General features: G+C 52.8%; 2 protein-coding genes across 2 annotated transcripts in view; one reads left to right on the top strand and one right to left on the bottom strand.

Moving 5' to 3' along the window:
* The window catches only part of HIC2 (HIC ZBTB transcriptional repressor 2), a 28,444-nt gene extending 20,764 nt beyond the window's left edge, over positions 1–7,680 (top strand). Inside the window, 1 exon segment of the mRNA XM_039868418.1 lies at positions 1,189–7,680. Coding sequence (XP_039724352.1) covers positions 1,189–3,004 — 1,816 coding nt within the window. The 3' untranslated portion in view covers positions 3,005–7,680.
* The window catches only part of PI4KA (phosphatidylinositol 4-kinase alpha), a 135,093-nt gene continuing 121,039 nt past the window's right edge, over positions 36–14,089 (bottom strand). Inside the window, exons 56-57 of the transcript XR_005654002.1 lie at positions 13,974–13,978; positions 36–47 (exon numbers count right to left, since the gene is read on the bottom strand). The gene's annotated coding sequence lies outside the window, so the exon portion shown is untranslated. The remainder of the gene's footprint in view (positions 48–13,973; positions 13,979–14,089) is intronic.

Here is a 14,089-nt window from a genome sequence, read left to right as displayed (position 1 = left end):
TGCAGGTGTGGGGCAAGGGGAAGCGTTTGTGTCACAGGGTGGCGGGGGGTGGGGGGTGTACAATACCTCTAGGCAGGATGTCCCAGTTGGGACAAGGCTCAGAGCACTTAGTTACTCTCAGAGATTGGGCCCTGAGCAGGAGATGAAGGTACCTTCATCAGCTCTGTCATATAGAATTGCCTGTGGGATGGTTCATGTTTCCTGAGGGGCTGGAGAGGGTGGGGACCCATGGCCCTGTGTTGTAGACCCTGCCACATATACAGCCAGCCTAGCCCGCAGGGTTCCTGAGGAGGCCAGAGGCCTCTGCACGTTTATTATTTAATGATATCAGTTAGTGTCTGCACCAGTCTGATGTTGCCAGCTGACCATCTTTTCCAGGTCCAGACTGCACTGCCCTGCACAGAAAGGACCCAGGACCCAGGCAGTGCCAGGGCCTTGGCCAGGTCACCTTTTCTGCCTAGCACCCAGAGGCCCAGACCAGTCTCTGTGCCCACCCAGGGGTGAAGCCCTTATGTGGTGGGGGGAGGTACTTGTGAGGGATGTCATATGGGCTGCAGTGTCTGGGAGGTGGTAATGTGATGTTGTCAAATCTCAAAGCTTGGGAAGCCTCTAGGGTTGTTGAGAGGTGCCCAGTGTGGAACAGAGGTTACACACCAGAGGTTGCATATTTGATCTGGCCCACATGGTTTTTAGGGAAAAGGACCTTCATTTAGCATTGAGAGATTTCACTTAAAAATCTGAATTTCTAGCTTGTCCTCAAAGCTGGGAAGCTGCATGCTCACAGAAGTCGGCCTACTCAAGCCTGCTCTCCTTAGTCCCTGCCAGTTTCCAGCACCTCATAGTTTTCTGCTGGTCATTTTTGGGTCCCCCGTGGACTTCATTTAGCATGGAGATAGTACCCTGGGCTGTGGACCCAAGTTCAGTCCCAGTTTCTCTACTTGGGACTGAGTGACTTTCATTGCCCTGCTTCCGTTTTCTTATTGGTGCAAATGGGGCCTGGACCTTCTCAGGCAGAGTGAGTCCTCGGTGGCCACTGTGAGTTCCCTGCCCATGTACTGTACCCAGAAGGTTGTCATTAGCCAGGTCAGCACGGAGGTCCCTCTGAGTGCCACTGTGGCACACCTTCGCCTTGACCCTTGCACGAGGGTGCCGGTCAGCTAATGTGCGCGTGCCTGTTCTTGCCCCCAGGTGGTACGCGTGGGCAGGGCGCGGGGACATGGGGCCCGACATGGAGCTGCCCAGCCACTCAAAACAGCTCCTACTGCAGCTGAACCAGCAGAGGACAAAGGGCTTCTTGTGTGACGTCATCATCATGGTGGAGAACTCCATCTTCCGGGCCCACAAGAACGTCCTGGCTGCCAGCAGCATCTACTTCAAGTCCCTGGTCCTGCATGACAACCTCATCAACCTGGACACGGACATGGTCAGCTCCACAGTGTTCCAGCAGATCCTGGACTTCATCTATACAGGCAAGCTGCTGCCCAGCGACCAGCCGGCCGAACCCAACTTCAGCACTCTCCTCACTGCCGCCAGCTACCTCCAGCTGCCTGAGTTGGCAGCCCTCTGCCGCCGCAAACTCAAGCGCGCCGGCAAGCCGTTTGGCTCTGGACGGGTGGGGGCCACCGGCATGGGACGGCCCCCCCGCAGCCAACGGCTGTCCACAGCCTCCGTCATCCAGGCTCGGTATCCAGGGCTCATGGATGGGCGCAAAGGGGCCCACACCCCCCAAGAGCTCCCCCAGGCCAAAGGCTCAGATGACGAGCTCTTCCTCGGTGGCTCCAACCAGGAGAGTGTGCACGGCCTGGTCCGGGCTGTCTGTCCAGCCAGTGGGGAGGCCGGCCTGGGCAGCTGTAGCACCAACGGGAGCAGTGGGGGCTGCGAGCAGGAGCTGGGCCTGGACCTGTCCAAGAAGAGTCCCCTTGCTTTCCGCCACTTTTTTGCTCCTCTCTTCTCACCTCCTTGGATGACTCCAGCCTAGCTGAGCTGTCAGCATGGTTTCTCTCTTCAGCCTCCGCCTGCTAACAGTGCTTACGCTGAGCTGGGGGGCACCCCCAGTGAGCCCATGGATCTGGAGGGGGCTGAGGACAACCACCTGAGCCTGCTGGAGGGGCCCGGCGGGCAGCCCCGGAAGAGCCTCCGGCACTCTGCCCGCAAGAAGGAGTGGAGCAAGAAGGAACCCATGGCCGGTTCCCCCTTTGAGCGGAGAGAAGCAGGGCCCAAGGGCCCCTGCCCAGGGGAAGAGAGCGAGGGGCTCGGGGACAGGGTTCCCAATGGCATCCTGGCCAACAGTGTGGCGGGGGGCGGCCCCAGTGGGCCCTACGGGGATCCCCCGTTCCCCTGCAAGGAGGAAGAGGAGAATGGCAAGGACGGGAGTGAGGACAGCGGGCAGAGTGGGAGCGAGGGGGGTAGCGGCCATACCAGCGCCCACTACATGTACCGGCAGGAGGGCTACGAGACAGTGTCCTACGGGGACAACCTGTACGTGTGCATTCCCTGCGCCAAAGGCTTCCCCAGCTCTGAGCAGCTCAACGCCCACGTGGAGACACACACGGAGGAGGAGCTGTTCATCAAGGAGGAAGGTGCCTACGAGACGGGCAGTGGGGGCGCCGAGGAGGAGGCCGAGGACCTGTCAGCACCCAGCACAGCCTATGCAGCTGAGCCGCGGCCCTTCAAGTGCTCAGTCTGTGAGAAGACCTACAAGGACCCAGCCACCCTGCGGCAGCATGAGAAGACGCACTGGCTGACTCGGCCCTTCCCCTGCAACATCTGCGGCAAGATGTTCACACAGCGCGGCACCATGACACGCCACATGCGCAGCCACCTGGGCCTGAAGCCCTTTGCTTGTGACGAGTGTGGCATGCGCTTCACCCGCCAGTACCGCCTGACCGAGCACATGCGTGTGCACTCAGGTGAGAAGCCCTACGAGTGCCAGCTCTGCGGGGGCAAGTTCACCCAGCAGCGCAACCTCATCAGCCACCTGCGCATGCACACCTCCCCCTCCTAGAAGCCAAAGACCTTCTCCGGCCCTTGGGTGCCCTCTGCAGACTCGCCCTCGGGAACAACGGAAGGAAGAAGCAAGGAGGCCGAGTGGGCGGACCCGGACCCCAGGTCCAGCGGGGGTGGCTCTTGGCAGCACCTCTGGCCAGCCCCCCCACCCAGAGCTTTAATCCACAGTCTGTACCAAGGGAAGAGAGCGGAAGGAGGCCAGGTCCCAAGCCCCGCAGGTGTATTGTGGATGTGCAGTCTACCTCCGGATCCTGACCAAGGCCGCCTCAGGGCCTGTGGGAGTGGGTCACGGGGTTCTCAGGGACCTGGCCTTTTTCCCCTGCAGGTCAGGTTGGAGCAGGGGGTAGTGGGGACCCCTCCCCATGCTGGGAGGATCAGGGCTGCCCGTGGCCAGGGCCAGTGTCCCTGCGCGCACTAGCGCGAGTCCGTGTGCGGGCCACCTTGGCTCTATGGGGAGCAGTGCTGGATGGGAGGGGATGGAGCCCTCTCTTCTCGAGCCAGGGGGGCCCCCACCACCTACCTCTCCACAACTAAAGAGCCCTCCGGGCCTGTGTTGCTGTTATTCCTACTGATCTGTTCCTTTTTTCTTTATGAATTTTGTTTTTTAAACCAAAACCAACAAGAGTTTATTTTCCTCCCGGCCCCTCGGGGGCTGAGCCTGGGTCTGCAGACTGAATGTATGGGGCAGCTGCCCCTCCCGCCCCCGCCCCGGCTGCAGGCCGCAGGGCGCCCACCCTCCAGGCCCCAGAAGCCCTTCTTGGCCAAAGGCTTCCCTGGGCCCCGAGCCCCGCCTCGGCTGCCTCAGGAGAGAGAGTGCTTTTCCTATAGTTTCCGAGGAATCTTTGTTTAGAGGTACTTGTTTTTTATTAAGAGAAAAACCAGTGTAACGTTTATGTGAATGTTTGAACTGGAAGGTCTGGGGTTCGTGGGGGGAGGGGGGAGGCTGGACTGGGCGCCAGGGCCGTTGGTACTCTCATTTTCCTTTTCTTTGTGTGTGTGGTGTGCGCGGTGTGTGTGGACAGACGTTGCGCTTTCCTTCTTCCTTACCTGTCAAGGTGGAGAGACTTCTGACCTTTTGCTACCTCTTGAATTCATGAGAACAGTAAGTTGGTGACTGGCAGTTGAGGCTGTGACACTTTTGTTTTCCTCCCATTAGTGCGCACAAGAAGACGTGCATTTGAGTGAGCCAGGCTCGCAGTGGCTGGGAAGCCCTCCTGGGCTTGACTGAGACCCAGCTGGGCGCCCCCAAATACATGCTCTCAGTGGGCTCCTGCAGCTTCGGAGTCTCCAGGTTCCTGTGTGGGTTTTCTCCTGAGCACAGGGCTAGCCGAGGCTACCCTGAGAGGTTTGAGTGTGCAGCTGAGTGCCAGGGAACCCCCACAGCTCCATCCTGGGGCGCAGGAGAGGGTGTGAGTGCTCCAGCTCCGTGGGAGCTTCTTGCCAGGGCCAGGATGAGGCGGAAGTGAGCCCCCCCCATCCTGTCCCCTAGGCATGCAAGAGCTTGAGTGGCAGCCCCATTTAGTGGAGTCATAGGGAGGGGCTGGCTGAAGCATCTGTACCCCCTGGGGGACAGGGAGGGGACCTGCCCTCCTTGGGCCTTGGCTCTAGGCAGTTGTGGCCCACAGCCACTCTGTTAGAAGGCTTGGCTGCCTCACATGGGCTCAGGCCTGTCTGGGGTTTAGCCCCTCACCCCTCACCTTGGGGTTTCTCTGCCAGCCTCAGGCACCTCCGCGGGCATAGAACCCGGCTCTAACGGCCAGACCAAGGTTGCTGCAGTCGGCTCCACTGTCCTCAGCTGACCGGAGCCACAAGGCTGGGCCAGCGGCTTTATCTTTTTCGTTTCATTCTTTTACCTCTTTTTTTCTTTCTATTTTAAGTTCAGACCAAAAAATTCCGGAGTCATCCCCTACCCCCCCACCCCTCCAGAGACCCTCCAGCTGAAAACAGAGCCTGAGTTCAGGGACCCGAGTGGTGAATGGCGTGTTTAGGGAGTGAGGGCTCCTGGCTGAGCCCTCCATGTGGCGCCCCCAACCCTGAGCCAGCTCCTCTTCCCCTTTGGGTAGGAAATGGAGGACTGGACCCAGGGTCTCTTGTTCCAGCAGGCCAGCGAGGGGGCAGGGCCTATCCCAGGTCCCTCTGCTCCCCTGACCCCTCCCCACTCCATCAGCACTTAAACCACACGACACAAAGTCTGTACTGCGCGGGAGGTATGCACACACCCGGCCTGTGTGTGGCCTCCTGCGCTGTGGGCAGCCGCAAACGTGAGGTGACTTGTGAAAGTAAGTGATTCATTTGCAGAGCTTCAGGGACTGGGCGCAAAGGCCCCTCACTCAACGACGTTTGTGCGACGTAGTATTGTACCCACCTGAGTATTGTATCGAGCCTTTTCTGTATTTTAACAAGAAAGCAAAACACTAGTTTCCTATTTAAGATTTTAAGGGTTTGCGGGGAGGGTCGGGATTGACACAACACTTGGTTTTGTTTTCTTTTTCCTTTGATTTCATGTGGAGTGTGTGCTTTCGAGAGTGTGCGTGGAGGTGTGTTAAGAGCCTCACAAGGAAATTAGGCCGTTGGAGGCCAAGGGCGGCTTACAGTTCTCTGCTTTAGTCACTTAATTCCTGAATGTTTCGGAGAAACAGGAAACAGAAAATAGCAGATGTCATGTAGGAAAGAGAGGATAAACAACAAAAAAAAAAAAAGAAAAAAAAAAAAAGAAAAAAAAAAAAGCTCATACCCAAATTCACAAAACCTATTTTTTAAACCAAAGCACATTTTGAATGAGTATGGAACCTCAACAGGCTCAGAAAAAAGATACTAATATATTTATCTCATTGTTTACATAAACTTTTACAGTTTCAGACCTCAGCAGCTGTAAGGCCAGTTCCAGTGAGTTTCTACCTTCTGCTAGAGGCCCTTCCAAGTCAGCCCTGGAACAGCTTGCGGACCGAGGAGCAGCCGGGGGCCCGGGGCAGGTGTGAGGCCCCCCGGATTCACCTGAGCCCTCCTTCTAGCCATGGGCCTCTCCAAGCCCAGCTGGCACCAAAGAGCTTGGGCCAGTGCTGACCGGCCTTCTGGCCACTGGACCCTTGTCTGGGCTTGGGCCCTGGGATGGAGGCAAAGCCCCACCCCCACCCCCTGCTGCTCTGTCCGTGACCCTGGGATGGGTTGATGTGAGAGTCCCTCAAGCCAAAAAGCCAGGACCTTTGCATCTCCATGATTCTGGCTGGTCCCTGACCCTCGGGGGATTTCCCCCCACCCCCGCTTCCCTGCCCACTGGCAGCAGGAAGGTATCACTGGACTGGTCCTTACTAACACAGACGGTGCAAACACTCTGAACAGTGTTGTTTTTGTATCAATATGTTTGTGCAGTGATGAATGTATTTATTTCTCAGACTTGGGGCAAGCAAGTGGCAGGCCGGGCTCTGCCACAGTACGTTCCCACCAGACCGAGCCACTGCAAGGGCTCATCCAGGATTGCAAAAAAGGCAAAAAAGAAAAGATGAACCTTTAAACAAATCTCAGAGACTCACAGCATAGCCATACACCTCAGCCTGTGAAATGAACAATCTGGACCTAGACTGACTTTTCAGAACCTCATGCAGCCATGTGTGTGTTTCCCATTTGTCACCACTGGGGGGCACTGGGCTGTCCTCTGCCCAACCCTGTCAGTATTCACTGGACTTGGCTGAGTACAGGAGTGCGATCTGGGCTGGTTGGCTGGGCCGGCAGACCCAGCCTCCCTCCCTGAAGCTGTCCTGAGTTGAGGTGAGGCCTGGGCAGCCAGGAGAGCAGGGCTCAGGGAAGAGGTGGCCGCATCCGTCCTGTCCCCCTAGGCTTGTGGGACAAAAGCAGAACAAACAAGGGATCTCAGCCTTGCCGTGCCCCCTCAAGGGACCAAGGCCCTAGCTCTGTTCCTTAGAGTCACGTAGGGGCAGATGTCATTGAACCTGTGAATCCAATGCCAGGAGTGAGGGGATGGAGAGGGACTTAACCCAGAGCCTCAGTCTGACATTCCAAATCGGGGGGTGGGTGTGTGCTGTGGGAATTGAGGCTGCCCAGGATCCCCCAGCTTCAGTCACCTCACTTTAATTTTCTACCAGGAACTCCTCCCCCTACCTCACCTTGCTATTTATTGCTGTAATTTATTGACCTCAAAAATGCTGCATAACAGACCTCACTTGGGGCAGAGAGGATCCCCAGGGCTCCCCCCCCTCCACTTGGCGGGGCCCTGTGGGGCCAGGTGCTGAGGGGAACCTCTCTGTACCCCACCTATCACTTGCTTTCCCCTTCCCCCTTGGGGGACCCCAGGTTGGGCATTGACCCATTCATAAATACCTCGAGGGGGAGGGAGAGGGATGGGGTTATAGCTGTTTTGTTTAATCCCAATTGGAAGAGGGATCATGTCCTATTTTGTGTCCTTCCCAGAAAGGGGGGAGGACACCATGATCGCACTCCTGTACTAGCCACCACCGCTGTTAGTCATTACATTGAGTTCACTTCCCTTGAGAGTTTGGATAAATTCAGGTCAGAGCTGCAAGTATGCGGCCCTCAAGTGTCATAGAAAAGCAATTCACCGACAACTGATCTCTCCATTCAGAAGCGTGCAGTCTTAATGTACAGTGATGAGAAACTGTTATTTTATGATCTTTTCATTAAAAGCTTGATTGAAAATTATCTTTTGTGGGGTCTGTGCTCTGTGTCTGTTCTTTCTTGCTAAATGACAGACTGCTTTACTTTCTCTGTCTAGTGCTTCCAAGACCCAGAAGGGTGAGAGCTGGGATGGGCATGTGCCACCACTGTCCTCAGGGCAGGTTTCAGATGTGCTGGGACCTCACTCGGTAGCATGTGTGTGCAACCTGAGGTTGGGTGCTGGTCCAGAGAACAAGCACTCTGGGGTTCGTATCCTCTTGGCATCCAACAGGGCACTGTTGGCCTCTGTTGGCTGAGGCAGGTTGGAAAGCAATGGATATGTAGAAGGCGGCATGGACCTGGTGTCCTGGATGAGGGGAGGTCTGGCTCATGCCCAGGACCACCTGTTTGGGCAGCAGAGTGGGGCTGAGGCAGGGCGGGGGAGCTCTCATGCCCACTGCTCCCTCCTGATCTTTCCTGCTTGGCCTCGGGGTCAAGGGAGATGGGGTGGAATGAAAAGAGGATAATCTTTGTTTTTACTGGGGCGGGGACAATAGATCTCATTCTCTGGGGAACTGTCCCTTCCGGCCTCGAGGGTGAGAATCCCAGGATGAGTGAAGATGCTGGAGGAGGATTGGGGATGGGGCCAGGAGGGCAGTTAACCAGTTTAGACCCCTGACACGTGGACTGCAGGTGTTTAAGTGGCTCCAGGGCAGCAGCAGATGAGCCTGGGACCCCAGACCTCCAGCAGAACGTGGATATAGCTGCTCTAAATCATGGTGCCATTCGGTCGTTTAAAAATTTTTTGAGGGAGAAGGGCGGTGTTTATCAAAGCAATACTTAAACAGTTTAAATAATCAAATGGTTCTTAAAAAGCCTTAAGACAAAAACAGTTTTGTCCCCCCAACCCTACTGCACATTATGCAGGCAACAACTTTTAATATTTTCCTCATTTGTCTCCATGTTTCTAGAGTCTTACACTGCTGTCTTCATTCATCCTTCTTAGAGTTTGGACTTATAGATGAGGATTTTAGTTTGCTTCATTTGTACCCTTGCCCTCTCCCCTTATATTCCTCAAATAGTTTAGTTTGATCTAGGGCTTTCAAACTTTTTCTATAAGGTAGCCAGATAATAAATATTTTAGGCTTTGAGGGCCAAGCAGTCTCTGGTGACTATTCAGCTCTGCAGTCACAATACAAAAGCAGCCGTCAACAGTGTAAGGAGATGGACACAGCTGTGTTCCATTTAATTTCGTCTAAAAACTGATGTAATGTGCGATTTGCCAATTCATACTTGTTATCACTATGTAACTTTGTATATTGCTGAGCCAAGTGGCGTACTGGGTCTTTTTTTGTACAATTTCTTATTTTTCTTGAGGTTAAAAACTATCTTTCTTTTTCAATAGCTTGGTTTGATTTGAATCTTCAGCTTTTAACTCTGTGAAATGTCTCCCAGTATAGTTTTCCAAGAATCAGACACTATCTGTTCTGCATTTTTTCCCCCAGGGGAATTCCCTCTGGAGCTTGCTGTTGTCCGGCACGGATTGGGCTGGAGTTCTCCTATCTTTTTGTCCTGCATTGGAAGCCCTGCTTTCTGGACCCCATGTGTTCTTGAGTTACATGCTTGTTTTGGTAGCATGTTTCCTCCAGTACCATCCTGAGAAACAACACATAGGAAATAGGTTTTTTCAGATCTTGAATGTCAGAAATGGTTTTAAACTACCCAGAATTGATATTTCGGCTGGGTATAGAATGGAAGGTTGGATATCATTTTCCTGCTGAAATTTGAAGGTGTTGCTCCATTGGCCTCTGTCTTCCAGTGTCATGAGAAATCCAGTTCCCAGTGTCGTCTCTAATTTAGACAATTTGTCCATTCATTGGGCTGCACACTTAATGGGTTGGTTTCACTCTGGAGACACTACCTTCAGTAAAGTCTTACTGATTCTTAAAAAATATCTCAGCAATTATTTTTGATTTCCTTTTTCCCATTCCTTGATTATTACATTTTGTTCTCTTTTCATGGATGTAACCTCTTCCCTCTAAAGAATAATTTAAAAGTTTTTCTTTCATTCCTTACATTGTATCTAGTTCCCATTTAGAGTCCTACTTTTTGGGTGGTTTTTATCCTTTTAAAAATTATGTTAAAGGCTTTCCTCAAGTGTTGGGTGACCTTGGCAGGGTCTCATTTAAGAATGAAAACCCTAGAAAGTTATTTAGAACCAGTCAAATGGTCACCTAAGACGTGGGTTTCATCACACTCACCCTTGCACAGTGGGTTAGAGGGAGATAAGATCACTTTCATGTGAAATGAATCGGCCGTGATGGTTCTGACAGAAGGACCAAGGCAAGGGCCTTATGCTAAACTGGCCTGGAGCTTCTTAGCATCAGAGCCTTGAAGAATGCTCTAGAGAAGGGTGGGAGATGAGACGAAATACTCTGTTGCAGCCTGGTCTGTGCTATCCACCCAACTAGCACAGGCCAGCCTTGGCCCCATACCCCTGGGCCTGGGGGACGAAGGAGCCAGCCAGGAGGTGGTGCCCCTGCCCCCCACCCCCACCAGGAACCTGCACGAACCATGCACTGAATTGGGAGGTCATCGAAGGGGGAGGTCACCAAGTGGCTGGCTGGTGGAAGGTAGTCACTCAGGCTGAGACAGCACATACACTCTCCTTGGGGGCCAGGGGGCCAGGTGCCCTAGACAGGGCAGTATGAGGGAGAGCAAAGGTTACCTGGCTGAGTGTGATCAGTGGTCAGCGTGGGGAGAACCAAGAATTGACTGTTGCCTGAGGGGGCTGAGACTAAAAGAAACAACGCTATAATATTGGTTTCCTCCCCCAGGGTGTAGAGGGGAGACCTCAGTGTAGAGAAGGGGCTTCAACAGGGAGGCCACTCAACCCTTTTTATCAAATAGTTGCTTACGTGGAAGGTCTTCCATTATTTGATATGTCATAGTTTACTTAAACCATTTTCTATTTGGGGGCAAAAATAAGTTTCAAATACAAAAAAGGCATCTGCACGATGGGCACTGATTTTGTAATTGTTCTTTCTCTTATTCGACAGACATTTATTGACCTAGCATCATAGATGTTCTCACGAGACTGTGCAATAAACATGAAATTACTGCATTCAACCATAAAGATGAGGGCGGAGTGAGCTCTGTGCCTGGACTGACACCGCAGCTGCCTGTGGAGTGGAGAGCAGGGTCATGTGCTGGGAAGCAGGTGGATACACGACTGTGAGATCTAGACACTGGCTTTATGGGAGTTTACTTTAAAAATCCCTCAGCTTTTCTATATGTTTGAAAATTTTCATAAGTTCATAAGTTACTTAAATTCTTAACATTCATAAATGTTGGAAGAAATGTCACCTACATGTACTAGACTATTATAATCAACTATACTTTTGAAATTACCAAATCATTAAGAAATTTCTAGATTTAAAAAAAATTTCTAGGGCAGTGCAGGATTTACCTTCAGCCAACACCATCCCCCCTTCCTATTCTGAGCTGCCCTCTGTGGGATGGCTCTAGTCAGGCCAGTGTCACCCTGATGGACACCTGGGAAGTGGACATGGCCATGCAGGGAGTAGACATGGCCTAACCCAGCCTGGCGGAGGAGGGTGGCTTTCGGAGAAGAGAATATTGAATCTGAGTCCTTAAGAAAGGGCAGAAATGGGCCACATAAGCCAACTGGAAGACAGGCAGGTGCTTCCAGTGAGGATCCAGGAGAGCAAAGGCACAGTGGCTGTGGAAATTAGACCCCAGCATCCTGTGCCCTGGGTCTGGCGGTTCCTGGCAGGACTTGGAGGCACCAAGGCCGGGAGTTTTTCTATTTCCGCGGCTACCATTGCCCGTGCTCCGTCCAGACCTCCAAGCCACTGAAGGGAAGTGGCTTAGGTTTCATGGTTCCTGAATGGCATAATTGGCCCCAGGTTCGCTCCCAACTCCCCTCACCCCCACCAGGCAAGCATAGGTTTCTCCTGGTCCAGATGAAGGTATAGGGGGTAGGAGTGGGTGGGAAGGGGTTAGCAGCCTGGAGAGACCCCCTCCTCCTGCATGCATCCCCAGAAGCGCCTATCAGCTCATCCTCTTCGGCTGCAGAAAATTCACTAAAGGGTGGGCCAGTGTCACTGCCCATTATGACCAGACACTGCTTCTGGCTTCTCTCCTGAGCTCAGGTAGGGGCATGGGCACCTGCTTTGCCACTACCGAGTAACCTGTCATCGCTCAGCCTCAGTTTCCCCATCTGTGATTCTCCATCGGGATCATGATGCCTGCCCAGCAGAGTTGGTCTGGGTCTTAGGGATGCTACAGACAAAGGTAGGAGATCGCCATGCAGGCTGGGCCTGGAGGGAGAAGTGACACAGGGCACTGGAGGTGTGGCACTCTCCAACAAGACTGACCGTAGAAGTGTCCTCCAACAGAATGCCAGCATATTCTCCAGGAGCCACAGGAAGAGATATAAAGAAACAAGTGAAACAAATTTTAATATATTTTATTGGACCCAAAATACTTGAAATATTTCAACATGTAGTCAATATAAACATTATTGACTTGTGTGTTTTATAGTGCCCCACATCTTGGTTTGGACTAAGCTACTTTCTGGGGCTCAGTGGCCACCTAGGACCTCACATCTCGAAGTGAAGCGGGGTGTCCTAGTGCCAGAGGCGGCCGACAACCCGAGGCCTAGATGGTACCAGGCTCAGCGCTCAGAACTTAAACTGTATAACCTCATTGGCTTCCTCTACCCCTGAGGGAGGGTTTAGTCATAGACCCACTTTACAGGTAAAGAAACTGAGGCACAGAGTTCGAGGCTGAATCACTGCCATTGCCACCCCCCACAGTCTGAGAAAGTCCCCAAGCTGGAAAGCGCTTCACTCCCAGACAGCCAACGAGAGGTGCTCACACCTAATCGGTGTCTCGCACGGTCTTGCTGGATCTGCCGCAGGCTCTCTTCAGTTCCCCGGTCTCCCCTTCTTAGCACCCGCTGCGGTCCCTGCACCCATGGCCACTCCATAAGAGGTTCTTTCTGTGACGCTGCCATGTAAAACTTGGACATAGTCCCTACTACTCTTAGCGGCCTGTGCTAATTTACCCCAGCCCCCAGGTGCTTTGTCCTTACTGTCACCAGTAAGTCCTGGGCCCCTTCCCCTGCAGGATGCTGCTCATGCTGAGCCCACTCCTGGCTACATCTAGAGACAGAGCCACTTGGACAACTATGAGAGTGGCTGGGCCCATCACAGGCAAACGTGGTGTGGCATAGCGTGTTAGTGTGTCACGTGCCCATGACAAACTACCGCACGCAGACTAAGTGGCTCAAACAACAGCAGCTTGCTTCTCATGGTTCTAGAGATTGGAGATCTAAGACAAAGGTGTCAGCAGGGCCTTGCTCCCCGCAAAGGCAACAGGGGTGGGTCTGTCCTGGCCTGGCTCAACCAGGGGGTTCTCCCTGCGCGCATCTCATCTCTATATTCAATCTCCCCTTTTTATAAGGACACCAGGCACATTGGATTTGGGGCCACCCACTGCAATATGATTTCATCTTAACCAATCATGTTCACAATAGCACTATTTCCAAATGAGGTCACGTTCTTAGGTACTAGGGGTTAGGGCTCCAGCAAGTGAATTGGGGTGGGGGACACAATTCAACCCATAACACATATATGCCACGATTGTCATTTAGGAAATGTTTTTTAAAAGAGCCTTTTCATAATAGTAACAAAACACAAGCTACACAGTCATAACCTTGATAAATGTGTTAACCCTGTCTGAAAATGACAGAAGCTGAAAGAAGACTTGCAGGATTGGACTGAAATGCTCTGTTCTTGGAGCAGATCACTGAAGAGAGAAAAGTGACCATTCTCCCCTTTTGATAGACTTAATGTAGGGGACATTTTGCAACCTCAATACACATCCAAACAAGGTACTTGGGAGAATTTGACAAGACAGTTCTGTAGTTTATCTAGAAAAGAAATGATTGATACTAAACAGTCGTTTATCCCCCTGGCCTCACGCTGATGAAGAGCAGAATCTGCTCCCTGCCCTTTGGGAGAGAAAAACAGCAAAAAACAACAATAACCTCCCGCCCCCGCCCTCCCCCATAAACCTGTCTATCCTGCTGAGGGTGGCCCATATTACAACCTGAGTCTGGAAATTAAATCTGTGGGGACCTAGAACAGAAGCAGATGCCAGGGCCGATGTATGGATACTCAACAGGTGGAAAAAGTAAAAATCAGAGGCACATTCTCTGGATTCAGATCAATCTAAGTTTGAATCTAGAGGTGGTAGGGGGGCCTCGGGGGACTCATGCACCCTCGTGTCCTTGTGCAAACTGAGGACTTAAGTGCTACCTCCTCGATGATGGAAGGGTCGAAGGAGTTCACAGAATCACGTGCCTAAGGAGGTGGACACTGAGAAAGCACAGCTCCTACCCTCCCCCCATTCTGTTCCTGCCCCG

Source organism: Pteropus medius, unplaced genomic scaffold (assembly GCF_902729225.1).
Source record: "Pteropus medius unplaced genomic scaffold, Ma_sr-lr_union100, whole genome shotgun sequence".
Lineage (NCBI taxonomy): Eukaryota > Metazoa > Chordata > Mammalia > Chiroptera > Pteropodidae > Pteropus > Pteropus medius.
The sequence above is the reverse complement of the archived record's forward strand: the minus strand, read 5'-3'. Positions and strand labels throughout refer to the sequence as shown.